Raw genomic sequence first — 16490 nt, forward strand, 5'->3', positions numbered from 1 at the left:
TTTTACAATTAAAGGTTATCCTACTGCTCTTTGGGCTGAATCTGATCGGGAGAATCACTTTGGTTTGTACAACAATCAGCTAACAAAAAAAAAAAACACCTGATGTGCAAGCAGGTACTCTCTAAGCAGAAACAAATAGATTGCCACCTGATGTGAAAGGAGGTACTCTTTAAGCAGAAACAACTATCAGTTAGCAAATAGCTAACAAAAAACAAAACACAAACTTTGCCAGAAACAACTATCCATATGCTATATCCAACCAATTACATTAATGTTTAAGGCCTAGTCAGACATAAGCCATACCTGTTTCTATTTAACGAGGAAAGGGAAAAGCCTTTTTTTTTGCTTCGAGATGTTGGCTGGGCTGCGCGTTTGCCTCGCCTTTTTGTTTCCTGAGAGTTTCGAGTGTGACGAGCTACCTGACGAGTGCGTATGCCGGATCTTGGCGTGGCTCCCCATTCCAGACCTTGTCCGCTGCAAGGTTGTATGCAAGCGCTGGAAGTCACTCATCGAGGATGCCACTCGCTGGAGAAGCTTGCCGCGGTTGCATGAGTCGTGGTTTGTAGACAATAGTTCCATTCCCTGTCGTATCTTGGCCACTAGTAATTCTCCCCACAGGGCTCGCCATCTTAAGCTGCCCTTGCACTTGAAGAATAGAGGTCCTTGGGGTGAAGGACGTTGCAGGTTTAGGATATTTGCCGACTCGTCCTGCGGCCTGGTGTGTGGCTATTTTGTGAATCTCCAGAGACACCACCTTCCTTATTACATGGTTGGGAATCCGATCACCGGGAACTGGTGTTGCCTCCCCGAGCTCCCAGTGAACGAAGTCACAAGGAAAGAGGGGAAGCTGCTTGTGGATCCATGCACAGGGTACTTCAAGGTCCTGGTGTTTCTCCCTGCAGAATTTGATCACTACTGGCTATTCAATTCGCTCAGTAGGGAGTGGCGGCACTGCCAGTTTACAAGCAAGAAGAGCATTGATGACCTCGCTGCGGATGACAAGGGACCATGGCTCGGATCCAGTATGTTTGCATTACCTAACAGGCACTCGCTAAAGATCACTGGTGGTCGGGTTGATCTTCTTTACGTGGCTGTGTTTGATCAGGTTTCAGGTTGCTATGACAGGGTCAAGGTGAAGTTTCCAAGCAATCTTTTCTGTTGTGGGCTGCCTTGTATTGTAGATTACAATGGGAGGTGGATTCTTGTTTCGTCAACTATAAGTGGTTGTTATAAGGTGTCTGCTGCTGCATGGGAACTCAACAGGGAGACATCAGATTGGAAACTTTTGAGTGAGGTTTACATGGGTGACTTGGTGAAGAATGGCTCCCTTGAGTTTGAGTATTTTGTTGTCAAGCATTCCGTTGTTATGCGACCAAGCATGTTATCACTCTCACCACCGATGGCCTTCTTCTTCAAGAATAATTTATGGACTAACTGCAGCAAGTATAACTATAAAACGGCCTTCATGCTCACGCCAGATTTATTTTTCAAAGCATGCTCTATATAATAATTTTTTATCGGCCTCCATTTCTCCGTGCATCTCTTCTTTGATGCCTCGCAGGCCTGGATGGCAAGAAGAGAGGAAAAAAACAAAATAAAACATCCCAGAAGGGCCGTTTGAATTGGCGAACTCTTCGGCCACTCGAAGAAGGATAGTGGATTATTCTTATAGAGAGAGCACGCTTTATGGTAGTAGGCACCTAAAAATTATTAGCAAAAATAAGTAGAAAACAAACGTAGAAAGAAGCATATGCCATAGTGCATTCACTATTGCAATGTAGAACATCGCATACATAAGCGTTTGCATACTAGCAATCTGAAACTGATAAAACACAGCAAGAGTCCTGAGTAATAAAGTAAAAAATAAATCAATTTGTACCTCTCCTGACTGTGAAAAGAACTCCTAGAAGACCTTTGACAGCTAAGTGATCGCATGCACTGACAGCCCCACTCACCACACTCAACACCTAATGTGAAACAAATTAGACATAAATTTGAACATCACACCACAATTAGCTTTGCTGTTGAACATCCCCGAAACAACAGCCCAGCTTTCTTCGTTATCATGTGTGTCCCCGCTTTCTCCCTTTGTGTGAACAACTCGAATGTTGTTTGGGCCAAGGTGCATTGTCACCTTGACCCGCTCTCTCATCGTATTCCCCTCGCCTTGAGCACGCACAGCCTCCATGTTCACCTCCATCACCTTCTCATGCCCCCCGGCCAGATAGCTAGGGCTGCCTTACCTCTAACTGGTCCTAGCGCTGTTAGATGTGCCCACCACCATGTGGCACTCTATCGCCTCAAACCGGTACCAGTCCTGCATGGCATGCCTTGGTGCCATCAGATGTGGCCACTGCCATGAATCAAGTTGAAGTAAACAGTAATCTAAATATGGCACTTTGAAGAGGGAAAAATTGAAATTGGTTGTTCATATGTATATTTCTATATTCTATTCAATCAAACTTGTTTTTCTTGTTGTCAGAAATTGTGTTTCTAATGACATCAATAGTTTCAATCCTATTGTAAAATATGTCTTTCAAATATCTATTGAATAGTTGATTATTAATTTACATGCTTACTCCAAGAATTGTAAACTTGGAATCCATAGTTGATGCACTTTAACAATATAATAAAATAAATTAAAACTACAATTATTTGAAAAACTTATTTTTTAAAATTCATTTTGAAAGTGTTCCATTATTTTGTAATTCCCCACAGTAAAAAATGCAAGATCGTCTTCTTTATTAATGTAAGCAACTAAAAGGGAACACTTGAGAAACAAGTAAAATTCAAATATAAAAAGTAAGGCCCACGAATAGAGGGAAGGGGCCATGAGTTATGTTTTGATACATATCCAAATGTACTAAAAACAGTTATTAGGAATTGAAGAATACTTTTCATGGTGACATAGATTCTCCACTCAGTTTTGACTATGCTATCATAGCAAACAATAGTCTTTAGGACTTAGAATTAATATGTTAATTGATAATAATAACAAAATTAGGATACAAATTAGAGTGGTCAACAAACACCATCCACGTGTCAAATATTCAGTATGGGCACCTTGCCAGTTAGCCATTTGCGTATTTTGAAGACTCAAAAACAACCCCACAACAAACTTGCAAACTTGTTTGCACAGTTTCATGTTTCTTTTATTATTGGGACTGCCAAAACAAAATATAAATAGATAAATGCACCAATTTTCAACATGTCACTTTTTTAACATGTATATATATATCCTTCCTCACGGGGAGAAATCCAGCGTGGACACGTTGCTGACAACTCAAAATCCTCCCAGATTGAAGTTCCTAGATTTCTCCCGATGCAAAACGAGCAAGGGTGGAGCGATTCAGCAGTGCCAGATTTTAGGTCTGGAAGATGAGGATGCAATGGGCTATACTATCAATGGCGGATCAAAGGAGAATCTACTTGGAGTTTGAGAAGAAAGACGCAAGAGCATGAGCAAATATATTGCTCCCGGGATGGAAGCATCCAACTGACAGAAAAAGACAGGGCTCAGGGGTCCTCTCTTCCTCGCCTTGGTGTTCCTCCCTATCCACCTCTGTATGGTTACTGAGTTGTCTCCTGAGTTTGCTTCGCCCACCTTTAAAACACTCTTTGTGAAAGCTATCTACAATCTCACAGTTTGAGTTCTTCCAGGCAGGGTTGAAACTTTTGGTCTCGAGAGCTTTTCACCTCGGCCGTAGGGTCCGGGACAAAGCCAGGAAACAAAAAAATTAAAATAAAATTATGAACTCATTAACTTTATTTGTTGACTTGGGCAGGCCTTGCTTGGTCCCTATCTACATGACAAGCTTTTGGTCATGCTGGAACTGTAAAATTACATCAAATTTAAATCTTTTGTGTCTATAATAATAATACGGTAGTCAAGGACAAGTTCGATTGACAAGCTTGAATGTTTCTGCTAGGTATTAAAGCACAGACCATGCATTCCCTTCACAGAACTTGGAAACTGCCATCGAATTTCTTATCCTAGAAATGGTCTGTTTTGTTCTTTTCACAGGGTGGATCACTGTAGACTCTTGCAATCAAGTTGCAACGAGGCGGTTGGAATGCTCAAATTCGAGCAACTGGCTTTTCAATTCGCTCAGTATGGAGTGGCAGCGCTGCGAGTTTACAAGCGAGAAGAGCATTGATGATCCCGCTGCAGATGTGGGTCGGATCTAGTATGTTTGCATCGACTGAGAGGCGATGATCAGGTTGCCAGCAGCGTTTGACAGATGGTCAGCCTAAAACGATTGTAGCAGGAATCAGGAAACGTCACTTGAAATTTTTTCTGAAGTGTTTGAATCCCAACAGCAGTTCTGGAGTTGGACAACAACCTGAGATTCCAGATTGACCTCAGATCCAAGCAATTGGCCGAGGTCGGGGAATCATCCTGCTCAAGTAGATCATCTAACAAGCAGCTTCCCCTCTTTCCTTGTGACCTCGTCCACCGGGAAGTCGGGGAGGACAAGATAGCCACACACCAGGCCTGTAACCACCTTCAGGTCTAGTCTTATGCGCCATGCCGGCCTGATTCGATTCGAGGTAGGGTTTTGCTGCCTCAGCGCTGGAGCGCATCACACTCCCCGATTCAGGCTTCGCATACAACCTTGTAGCGAACAAGGTTTGGGATCCAAAGATCTGGCAAACGCACTCGTCCGGTAATTCCAGCTCTCAGGAAACAAGAGGCCGTGCTGCTGCCTTTGACTCCGTTAAATCTGTCCGCACGAAATGACACCATTTGGGCAGAGACATGGGGGATAATTGGGGAGCTTTAAAAGATTGGAAAGAGCGCAGCACAATTCTCGTTTCCAAGACTTTGATTTCCTGTCTGTCAGGTGAATTGGAGGAAGCTTGATCTGAACTTCACAGAGTGGAAAGCTTTCTTCCCCTGAAGAAGATGTAAGCTTGCTTCGGGTGATTGCTACGCCGGGTGATTGGCGCTAGAGGACACGTGGCGTAACGTTGTTTTGGTACGAGTCAGCAATATCCGACGTGGCTAATGGTATGGTTAATAAACAAACCATCTCCTTAATTCAAATCGTGCATTGCCCCCAAAAGCTCCAAGAAGCTGAAGAACCCTAATGCGATGGCGGCAGCAGCGGGGGCGACGGGAGCGACGGGAGCGACGGCACCGGTGGCGGGGGCGGCGGCGCCTGGAGCAGCTGGGGCAGCTGGAGCGGAGGGGATGGGGACGACAGCAGCAGCCACAGTGGGGAAGGCGGCAGAGCGCGCTGGCAGGCACAGTAACAGTAAGCGCAATAACTCTTACGTTTTTCTTAGTTTCGTTTTCCTTCGTTGTCTAGGAGCTGTGCAGAAGGAAATCCAACCGGATGTCAGTGCGTCTGACAAAACCCCCTTGCTGAACGGTAAGCTTGATATAACTGCTGGGCGACAAGACTCTTACGTTTTTTGTTTAGGAAAGGAAATCAGCAGCGAATCCCCACGTATGGCAGATAGATAGTTTAAAAACTTACACTTTTTCCTTGTTTAGGAGTGCCGCCGATTGTGCCGGATCCCGGCTTCTTGGCCAGCGAGGCAAGAGCATTCCATTTCCAACCACTGAGCATCGGTGAGCTTTTTTTTCTACGAAGTTCTGTCATCTAGGACATTCCTTACCAGATCGACATGAGCCTTTGATCGAGATATCACGTTCGTGGAGCCAGAGGTGGTGGGGGGCCTGACAGAAGGGCCTTGTATGGCTTGTGCAGCTCTTTAGAGTTGTAATCCCTCCACACCAGGAGGTACTGCCTGCCGACCACCCATCCGAAATGCGCAGGTGGCTGACGCCTCTTCTCTACACACGCTTGCGGCTGGAAATGGCAAGGGCAAGGTAAAAATATTTCTGTTTGGAATTGTTATGTTATCTTTATGATAGGTACGAGCGTGCTGAGCTACGGATCGGCGGAGCTTTTCTTGTTGGTGTGAGCGTCTACGTGTTCACTCTCTGTCACTGGGTGTTGAGGACTCACTTCCAGTGTAAGGTACAGAATGTTTATTTGAATCATAAATGTTTCATATGTATTTTATTTGTAGGCTGTTTTGTGGAGGGTGTGTCTCTACACACCCAGGACTCTTGCAGTCCTCTACCCAGCCATGTTCATTGTGCCTGGCATTGTGAGCTTTCGCTACTCAGTCTATGCTGCTTTGGGAGGTAAGTGATTTCAACTTTTAAACATTATTAAACATTTGACGCTGTTATTTTTTCTTGAAGTGGTGTGGATGGTGCTGTGTGGGGGTGGCACTGTGGTGGTTGCAGCAGTCAAAGGCTCGAAAGTTGTTTGGCTGGTGAGCACCACAGGCTTTGGAGCTAGCTACGTTGTCCTAGCTCTCTTGGGGAGGCAGTACATAGCTCCAGTTGCACCTTACAGTGAGTATGACCAGGTGTGTTTTCTACAACTTGCTTTCAGCTTTTTTGTTTTTAAAAAGAGTTTTCTTTTTTCCAGCTTGCGAGGACAAATCAAGACCTCTCCCAGTTTTTGGAGACTCAGTTCCCCCCGGTTGCAGGTATGACCACGAGAGAGGGGGTTGCTTACTTCCTACTCTCCCTTGTGTTTCCTATACTTTCTGTTGTGTTAGCTATTTGGTTGTAGTCATCTCTCCTATTCATACTTTCATATTCATCTCATCAACTAGATATATTCATCCACTCCAATTTTTTCTCACTGAAGTTTGATTTTATGGGTGAAGTGATCTTTCATTTTATTTATTTATTTATTTATTTATTTATTTATTCAGGTTCTACTACAGCACTGGACCTTGCCGGACTGCTGCCACTGGCTCTCGATGGTTGCGGCTCTCGTGAAGAACGGCCGAAACAAAAGGGATGGAAGAAGGGATGGGACTAAAGGAAAAATGTTTAAGGTTGGTCTTCTCGTCCCTAAAGAACATTGCTGATCCTGAACCGAGTCCCCCATAACTCACAGTGGAGCAGGACACCAAGCTCTTGTTCTTCTTCAGACGAAGAAGGCGATTGATCACTTCGGCCAGATGATCAAGAGAGGCAGCAACACGGTGACTTACAACTCCCTGGGACAGATGGACGAGGCGATGAACCAGATAACCGAGACTGGAAGCTCTCCGGACGTACACCACCCTCATGAACGGCTTCTGCAAGCTGACGAGGTTGGACGATGCGTTCGATCTCCTCAACCAGATGAGCGCAGGGGGCTGTGGTGAATTTCACGACCTTGACGCTGTGCATGTTTTAGGTGAGACGAGGAGAAGCTTCTTATCTACACTCTATACCATTCGCTGCAGACTAAACCAGTTGGAGGCCTGGAACTTGAGAGGGATTGTCCTCCCAGCGTTGTCTAGTTCAACCCAGGACAGTGTAAAGTGAACTGGTCCAGGGAAGCCATGGAGCTCATCGAAGAAGCCCGAAGAAGACTGGATGTGGTGTTGTATACCACTGCTATCGATGGCCATTGTGTTGGGTATTTTTCTTTAAAGTTATAAACAAAATTTTTCTTTTGTGTATGTACATGTAGGTTTTATGTTTGGACTTTGTAAAATTTTATATGTATAATTATCTAATTGTTTATTGAAATAACTTTGTTTTTAAGTTTTGAGACTCCCTTTTATTTGTTTAAATTTAAAGCTTAAACAACTGCAGAATACAGAAGCATGTCGCCACACATCCACTTCACCGGATTCTTTCATTAGCTAGAGGTGTCGCCAACTGGCCAGCCCCAGGATGCGGCAGCTAAGTTGGCTGAGCTAAACGAATTTTCATGCCAAAAACCACTGGATGAGACCCATGATTTCACTTGTAAATCTGGAAATCTAGGGAAAGATGTCTTATGTGATTTCTTACAGAGCCAGCAATTTGTTTGGATCTTCAGCAGAAAGACTGTTTGTGAGCTCCAAGGCAGGAAAAGCTAATTCTCTGGGAAGCATTTAGAAGACTTGGTTGTAAAGTGTGGAGACTGCCAAGACGGAATGGAGCTGAATGAAGACTTGAAATTAGTGGCATCTACCAGGAAAGAAGCTCCATCTTTATTAGAAGATGAAATCTTCCACACACATCGTCCATGAGTAGGACCTTTTTGGGAGGTGTTTTTGAGAAGAACTCGTGGCCCCTGGGAAGAATGGCTAAGGTGAAGAAGCTCTGGAGACCATAGAGAGAATGCATCTCCTCTTATATCACTGCTATTTTTGCTGCTGAAAATGAAGGTAGTGGTTTTCTTCTTCAGAATTTCAATGATCTTAGTGTTTGAGTTGGATTCACAGATCTGCACTGGACGACCAAGTTACCCTAGCAATATGGTGCCCGATTTTGGAGAAGAAAACTACTACCTTCATTTTCAGCAGCGAAAGTAGCAGTGATGAGCAGGGATAAAGGGAGCAATGCAAGCACAAGCTTTCGAGAAGGAGCCATTTCTCCACAAGAGGAGCAGAAAAAATGAGAAAACAAAGGAGGCTGCCTCCCATAGATAAAGCTCCATATGGGCACAAACTCTCACAAAAGCTCGCACAGACTTTAGAATGCGAAGTGTTTGGTCATAGCTAGCGGCAGTTATGTAGATGACCATGAGGAAAGAGGGTCGACCAAAAGACGAGCAGCAATCCTAATCTAGAGAGCTGTGATTCTCAATAGAGATATAATTCCAAGCATGTTTGCTTTGACACCATAACTAAAGACTTGTTCGATTAGCAAGGAAGAATGAATGCTTTGGAGCTGCTTGTAACTCTCGGCTTCCAAATAAACTGAGAGCAACAGCCTCGTCAAGATGCCTCATGGGACGTATATGTGCATGATACTGGTCCAAGACGCAAGCCTTGTGTTCCAGGAGATCACTTTCTTGCTGAGCATCGGAAAGAAAAGAGTGTATTTGCGACCTCCAGATGCCCGTTTAAGGCAAATGTAGTAATCGTACCAAATCGGTGGCGTCTTTGATGCTCCAGCACTTCTGGCACATCTATAGAGGAGATTGAAACAAAGCGCTTATATCAGAGACTGGATGACACGGTGCATCCTCCTGCCGTGAGCCAAATCTCGCACAATCTCAGCTGCTGCTCGATCTAAAGAGCTCCTCTTGACTCACTAGCACAAATCCTACGCATCAGGCAAAGCTTCAATGAGGATTCTCCAAATGCCGCCATTCTTTCATCAGTCTCAACCAACCATCATGGCCCGTTTACACATCCTACTGTATCATGAAGCTCTTCAGGTAAAGATGGTTAATCTGCTCCGATCCATCTTGTCCAAAGATGCACCAAGAGAAGCAAGGAATAATCACAACACACAAGGAAAGGAGAAAGAAACTAATGAGTGCTCTGGCTCGAGAACATGCAGTCGATCAAGCTATGCTCCAGCAGGAGCGGCGCGATCAACTGTATCACACTCCTGCTTGCGCGCAGGACAGAGATCGATCCTGTGACTTTCTGCTCCGGAAACAGACGCTCTATCCACTGAGCTACAAGCGCTTTACAAGCACTTTCTAAGCCAGATTTTTGAATTTTATCCGGCGCTGTCACTTCTTGCGATGCTTTCCCGGCGATCAGCCGGTGCATTCCCAGATGCCGCATGTTTTGAGCCCTAGATAATCTCTTGATAACTTCTTGACAAGCTGAGAGCATTGTAAGAGAACCCGTGTAGATTTTCCTGCCTTCTTCCACGTTTGAGCACGCGGAGATGGAGCTCACAGACAGCCGCTTGGGTGAGTCAAGCTTTTGGCTAACTAGAGTCAACGGCTATATTGACCACAAGAACATTCGCTAGCATCTTTGACTGATCATTTGTGTTAGTTCGGCCGATGGTTTCTAGGATTTTGAGCCCGCCTTGGAACCGGTCCAGCCCGAAGAAGACAATGTATACCACTGAAGAAGACGATGGACGTGCGATAGTGCATCGTACTCGCCTTATGTGCCCTTGCAAATTCCTTGGTGCTAGCTGTGGACGCGCCATTATCATTCTTTCTATCTATCAAGGCGCTAGAACCCTAAATCCCGGACTCCTAGAACGCCATGTACATGTCGCCCAGGAGATCCCATGCCTGCTTCGCTGACGTCGTGTGCCACACCTGCATTAGCTGCCTGTCCTCGAGATGGAGCTAAATATTCGCTCGTGCTCTCGCGTCCTTCTTCTCAAACTCCAGGCGATCTTCCTTCCTCGCGGATTCTCCCGGCCGGGCCTCCGATCCGCTCACCACGCCCCACTGATCGTGTAGCACCAGCAGCATTTGCATCCTCATCTTCCAGACGTGGAATCTGGCGCCCCCGAATCGCTCCACCAAGAACATCGACCCTTGCTCGTCCCTCATCGGGAGAAATCTTTCCTCCCTGTACGAGCTCTCATCTCTGTGCGGGATTTCTCGCGGAAATGCGGCCTCGGGAAGGATTTCGCGTTGTCAGCGACGGATTGGGACGTGTCGAGGCCGGATTGCTCCGCCGGATCATCGCCACAAAATCTCCAGCGGTGCCTGGCACAAACACGAGAGATTTCGCAAGAAATACACGGCGTCGCGTGATTTCACCTCGGCGGAAAGAACAAGAGCCCTAAAACCAGACTAAAATTTTTCTTCTCTTGTTTGTTCTAAAGCTCATGTTTGTTCTTTAGGATGACTTCTCCTCACTTCCACCGGTCATTCCAGAAGACAATTCTCGGGTTGGTAGGAACTTTTCGTGTTCTTCTTAGAAAACCTTTTTTGTTTCAAGAGTGAGCTGCTCGATCACTGCTCCCGAGCGAGCATTGGAGATCGATGACATGAAATCGTGAGTCTCTTGCCATTCTCCATCGTGAATGCCACCCCGAGCTCAACGCTTTTTCGGAAGGATTTGCAGGTGCCTTGAGATGCAAATTCTTTTATCATCTTTTCTCAGAAGCTGTGATTCTTGTCCAGGTGTTGTCGTGGATTTGTTCTCGAAAGCGGAAGTTTTGCCAGAGCTCCACACGTTCTTTGTGAAAGCTATCTACAGTCTCGTATCCTGGAGAAAATGACTTGCCTGTCTATACTTCCAGACAGACCATCTGGCAAGATTAAGATCCTGATCCTGAACAAGCTCATGAGCTCGCTGCTTAGTTTGATCCACTGTATAGGTGGAAATCTCGGTGGTTTTTACAAACTTGGAGAACTCCAAAGTAGTCGTCATTGACACGAACTACCTCTCATTTCGAAAGTTAACAGAGTTTGTCATCTCACAGAGCTCAAATCGTCAACGTGAGCTCCGGAACAAGCAGAGGATGTAAACCACCTTAAGATCTTACAAGCTTTTGCTTTCCAGGCTGGTGGACTTTATGGGAGATTGGCGGATTCGGTGCAGAGTCCTTGCAGCATAGTAGGATGGCTATCATGCACAGCATGGAGACGAAGAATCGGCTCCATCAATTGACGAAGATTGCGAACCGAGCACAGCGACTTTGGTTGTTGTTATTGAGTCTCGGCAGCAAAGGAGATGACAAAGGCAAGTTTGAGAAGTGATCGGAACTAATGGTGCTGGGATACACTGAAAGTGGTGAAGCCGAGAAGGCACTCAAGCTTTATTCGCAAATGATCGGCTCTTCGCCGGTCACGTCACTCTCCTCGCAGCAAAACCTTGCCGAGAAGGAGCAACTGAAGTCGCTCGAGGATTCGCACAGCTTACACGACCACTGAGGTTTTTCGACACGGAACTTGACACCATGCTGGCAATTAAGCTGCTGGATTCTTACCCGAAGGTCGTTTATGTCTCGTACATCTGTAAAGAAGATTGGAGACAAAGTGATAGGCCCGATGTGACGGTGGATCCGCCTGCCATCGCATTTCTTTATTGACAGCAAGCTTGGATAACGCGATTCCGAAACTCATGTTTCTCTGGTTTTATGTTTCTACGAGGCTGATAAAAAATTCTAGGCTTTGAAAATAAATCTGGTGTGAGCGTGAAGGCCGTCTTATAGTTATACTTGCTGCAGATACTCCATGAATTATTCTTGAAGAAGAAGGCCATCGGTGGAGAGACTGATAACATACTTGGTCGCACAACAACAGAATGCTTGACAACAAAATACTCAAACTCAAGAGCGCCATTCTTCACCAAGTCACCCACGTAAACCTCACTCAAAAGTTTCCAATCTATTGTCTCCCTGTCGAGTTCCCATGCAGCAGCAGACACCTTATAACCACCACTTATAGTTGACGAAACAAGAATCCACCTCCCATTGTAATCTACAATACAAGGCAGCCCACAACAGAAAAGATTGCTTGGAAACTTCACCTTGACCCTGTCATAGCAACCTGAAACCTGATCAAACACAGCCACGTAAAGAAGATCAACCCGACCACCGGTGATCTTTAGCGACTGCCTGTTAGGTGATGCAAACATACTAGATCCCAGCCATGGTCCCTTGTCATCCGCAGCGAGATCATCAATGCTCTTCTTGCTTGTAAACTGGCAGCGCCGCCACTGCCTAGTGAGCGAATTGAATAGCCAGTAGTGATCAAAATCTGCAAGGAGAAACACCAGGACCTTGAAGTACCCTGTGCATGGATCCACAAGCAGTTTCCCCTCTTTCCTCGAGACCTCGTTCACCGGCGGCTTGGGGAGGCGACACCACGTCCCGGTAATCGGATTCCCAACCATGTAATATGGAAGGTGGTGTCTCTGGAGATTCACAAAATAGCCACACACCAGGCCGCAGGACGAGTCGGCAAATATCCTAAACCTGCAGCGTCCTTCACTCCAAGGACCTCTATTCTTCAAGCGCAAGGGCAACTTAAGATGGCGAGCCCTGTGGGGAGAATTACTAGTGGCCAAGATACGACAGAGAACGGAACTATTGTCTACAAACCACGACTCATGCAACCGCGGCAAGCTTCTCCAGCGAGTGGCATCCTCAATGAGTGACTTCCAGCGCTTGCAGACAAGCTTGCAGCGGACAAGGTCTGGAATGGGGAGCCATGCCAAGATCCGGCAGACGCACTCGTCAGGTAGCTCCTCACACTCGAAACTCTCAGGAAACATGAAAGCGAGGCAAACGCGCACATCTCGAAGCAAAACAAGGCTTTTCCCTTTCCTCGTTAAACAGAGAGGAAGATATAGCCTATGCAGGTTTCGAACCTGCGACCTTGGCGTTATTAGCAGCACGCTCTGACCAACTGAGCTAATAGGCCTTAAACATTAAGTGCTTATCTATTGGTTGGAATTATGTAGTAGCATATGGCCGAGCTTCACTTGCCCGTGCTCGATCTTCTTCTCGTTAGGTCCAATCCACTTGTATTGCGATGCTTGCCGGCGATTCCAGTCGCAGCGCCCAGATGCCGCATTGCCCGTCTTGCCGCCAATGCCGCGTCTTCGTCCAAGAGGAAGAGAGATTTCTCGGTGGAGCAATGGACGGAGGAGGATTTGGAGGCCACCGCGGCCGCTCCCACCGTCGTGACCTCGATGATGAGCTTCTACAACGCCATTGCGATTCTCGAGGTGCCCAGGGATTCGCCCAGTGAATTCGCGGGAGCTAGATTGCTGCTGCTGGATCAAACAGGTGAGCAATCTCTCTCATCTATAGATCATTTGGTTCTTTTTGTGGTGATTGAGAGAGCTTTACGTCCCAATGTAGGAAATGTTCATAGTATTTACAAGGAGGATTCTGTGTGGGTCGGTTCATACTGGGTAAATAGCTTCCTTTCTTGAGGAGTGAAAAGCGAGTTATGACTTCTTTGTGTGATTGAAGGACGAGTTCTCCTCGCTTCCACCGATCATTCCCAGAGGTCCCATTGCAATTCTAGGACTGGTAAGAGCTTTTCGATTTCTTCCTAGGTTTCCTGGTTTTTCTGTGTTTGATCATCAGGGCGGTGGTACAGCTGCACGATTGCTGCTCCACTTGTGGCCGGAGCGAGAATTGATAGGCTGGGAAATTGATGAGATCGTGAGTAACTCTTTGACACCGTCAATGCAAACTCTTACGTTGTTGAGGCTTGCAGCTAATTGACAAGGCAAGGGATTATCTCGGCTTGTCGGAGTTAGAAGGCAAAATCAAACACGGTGGAGGGCTTACAATTCACATCGACGATGCTCTCTCGGATGCAAATGATCCCGAGGGTGGATTCGCAGGTAGCTCGCTGCAACCTCTCTTTTTTTATCTTCAACCTCACTTTTCTACAGGCATTGTCGTCGATTTATTCTCAAATGGCGATGTTCTGCCAGTTCTCAAGGAGGTGAGAAACGAGTTTTAGTCTTTGCGGAGCATCAGATCACTGATATCTTTTCCTGATTGTTACTTCCAGGCAGAGACATGGTTTAAGCTCAGGAAAAGACTAAGACCCGGGGGCCGGATCATGATCAACTGCGTAGAAGAGCAAAGACATGGACATGACGATGATGAAACTCTAGAGTCCACAATTACGGGCGAGAACCATGTTCTTTATGCGATGTCAAAGGCATTTCCAGGCGAGGTAAGACTTTTTTCTCCATTTCCTAATACTTAAAGCGCTTACGAGTTGAAGGAACCGCAGGTGAACTGGCGGAAGCTTGATCAAGTGAATAACAAGATGGCTTTCACGGGTCCCCTCCCCAATCTCTCACAGTGGTCTCAGGCTGTTCCCGAGAGGCTGCGAAAAGGGACACTACAGTGGAAGGCTTTCATACAGTGAAGAAAATGCCTCTTTTCACTTTTTCATTGTTGTTTCTGTCATAGTTTGCTAATCGATCAATCCATCTTTGGCTGGACAAGTGCAGGGTGGTTTTTCTTTTCTTCATCTGTTTCTCCAGGTGGCGAGTTCGCATCTACCTAGTACGAAAACGTTTACATTTGGAAATTGAGGCCCCAAAACTTAGGGTAATCTTCCGAGACGAACAAGATGATGGCTCTCAAGCGCAAAGCTGGCGAGGATGAAGCGTGCATCGCGAACAAGAAGGTGTGTGGGGGTGTAGGAGTCAGATTAGGAAAGCCATGGCAGAAATGGGCCATTACCATTTGTACTCGTGAGCGAGGACTTGATGAAATAAAAGCATCTTCTCCTTGGAATGTATTCACTGATGGTTCCTTCGATAAAGAGTCGCTCTCGGCAGGGTACGGCGTCTACTTCCCGTCTGCAGAGGAGTCCCACAAAGGGACGGGCATGGCTGTGCAAATCCCGCAGGAGAACGGCTGGTGCAAAAACGGGAACCCTATCGTCGACAGCCTCATCGTGTCTTCGCTCAACATGGAGGTTCTTGCGATACACGACTCCATCGCGGCGGTGCAGCTGTACAGGGCTCGAGGTTACTGGCAGTCCAACAAGCTGAATATCTACACGGACAGTTTGCAGTCGCTGAAGCTGTTGCAGTTTGCGCAGTGCCGGCCTGAGCACCCCGACTGCATCCAGCTCAAGCCGCTCCTGCAGTGCATCGTTGACGCGGCAGCAAAGAGCGGGATGGAGATCCGGCTGTGCAAAGTCAAGGCGCACGACAAGGTATATGAGAATAATGTAGCGGACGGGCTCGCCAGGAGAGGGCGCCAACTCGAGGGGCGGAAGATCCAGTGGTTCCAGGTAGAAAGGTCTGCTAAGTCGACCAGTGATTGTGAAATTGTGAAATATAGTGAGATTAAAGTGTGATACATTAATAGCTATTTCTCTCCCTTTTTTTTGAAAAGGCTTGTTAACTACCAAACATTCAATATAGTGATACATTAATAACTATTTCTCTTCCTTTTTCTTGAAAAGGTGTTAATTTTCTATAAAGTCACTATCCCAAATCTAAATCCAGTGTGCTGCAGAAAATAGAGAAAAACAAGCTTTACCATGGATTTGTGAACTTAAGTTTGTCACCACAAGCACCATTTTGCTGTAAAGTCATTGTGTAATTAGTTCATTTGTCACGAAAAGCAGAACTTTGCTAAAAGTCACTGCGCAATTAGTACTAAGTTTGAATCCAAAGAGCTACAGAAAATAGAGAGTTCCAAGCTTTACCATGGCATTGTGCAATTCTAGCTCATCATGACAAGTAACATTTTGTTATAAAGTCATCAAGTGATTAGTCCAAAGTCTGAATCTAGCAAGCTACAAAAAATAAAGACGATCAAGTTTTACCATGGCCTCATGCTTGTCACCACAAACAGGGAGAAGCAAGCCTTACCATGGTGTTGTGCTCTTTCAACTTATCACCATAAGTAGCATTTTGCTTTAAAATCACTGTGTGATTAGTCTTAAGTCTTAATTCAATGAGCTGCAGAAAATAAAGAAGAGCAAGCTTTAATATGGTCCTATGCAATCTAACTCGTCACCACAAGTAGCATTTTGTTGTAATGTCACCACCAGATTAGTCTGCTCATCATGACAAATAACATATTGCTCCCAAATCTAAATCCAACAAGCTGTAGAAAATAGGGAAAAGCAAACTTACCATGGCTTTGTGCACTTCAAGCTCATGACCACAAGTAGTATTTTGCTATAAAGGCACAAAATGATTAGTCTAGAGTCTGAACTGAGCTACAAAAAATAAAGAGCAAGCCTTTATTATGGCCTCGTGCATTTATAGTTTGTCACCACAAGTATTTGTAAGACATAAATCCCAAAGTGGAACCCTCA

At 45.7% G+C, this 16490-nt stretch overlaps 2 protein-coding genes and 1 non-coding gene across 4 annotated transcripts; 2 read left to right on the forward strand and 1 right to left on the reverse strand.

Annotated features, from left to right (window-relative positions):
- The first annotated feature begins 5235 nt into the window (after positions 1 to 5235).
- LOC9656830 lies at positions 5236 to 7485 on the forward strand. Of its 2 annotated transcripts, XM_024682666.1 has the most exons (11): positions 5236 to 5258; positions 5313 to 5375; positions 5427 to 5453; positions 5501 to 5578; positions 5629 to 5839; positions 5885 to 5990; positions 6043 to 6160; positions 6221 to 6390; positions 6453 to 6513; positions 6745 to 6870; positions 6933 to 7485. In XM_024682666.1, the coding sequence occupies exons 5-10, from the start codon at positions 5778 to 5780 to the stop codon at positions 6852 to 6854; spliced, it is 627 nt and encodes a 208-aa protein (XP_024538434.1). In that variant the 5' UTR covers positions 5236 to 5258; positions 5313 to 5375; positions 5427 to 5453; positions 5501 to 5578; positions 5629 to 5777; the 3' UTR covers positions 6855 to 6870; positions 6933 to 7485. The 2 variants fall into 2 exon arrangements, with proteins under 2 accessions (XP_024538434.1, XP_024538435.1); XM_024682667.1 differs by lacking the exons at positions 5236 to 5258; positions 5313 to 5375; positions 5427 to 5453 and having other exon boundaries at positions 5480 to 5578.
- Positions 7486 to 13023: 5538 nt separating this feature from the next.
- On the reverse strand, positions 13024 to 13097 carry TRNAI-AAU. Its single transcript has one exon. It is a non-coding gene; the product is annotated as a tRNA-Ile (tRNA).
- A 46-nt stretch (positions 13098 to 13143) lies between these two features.
- On the forward strand, positions 13144 to 14652 carry LOC9656832. Its single transcript, XM_024682626.1, has 8 exons — positions 13144 to 13465; positions 13541 to 13593; positions 13655 to 13714; positions 13772 to 13849; positions 13905 to 14034; positions 14086 to 14138; positions 14208 to 14375; positions 14436 to 14652. Exons 1-8 carry the CDS (start codon positions 13144 to 13146, stop codon positions 14571 to 14573), a joined length of 1002 nt encoding a protein of 333 aa, XP_024538394.1. The 3' UTR covers positions 14574 to 14652.
- Positions 14653 to 16490: the final 1838 nt, after the last annotated feature.

Source organism: Selaginella moellendorffii, unplaced genomic scaffold, assembly GCF_000143415.4.
Source record: "Selaginella moellendorffii unplaced genomic scaffold, v1.0 SELMOscaffold_35, whole genome shotgun sequence".
Lineage (NCBI taxonomy): Eukaryota > Viridiplantae > Streptophyta > Lycopodiopsida > Selaginellales > Selaginellaceae > Selaginella > Selaginella moellendorffii.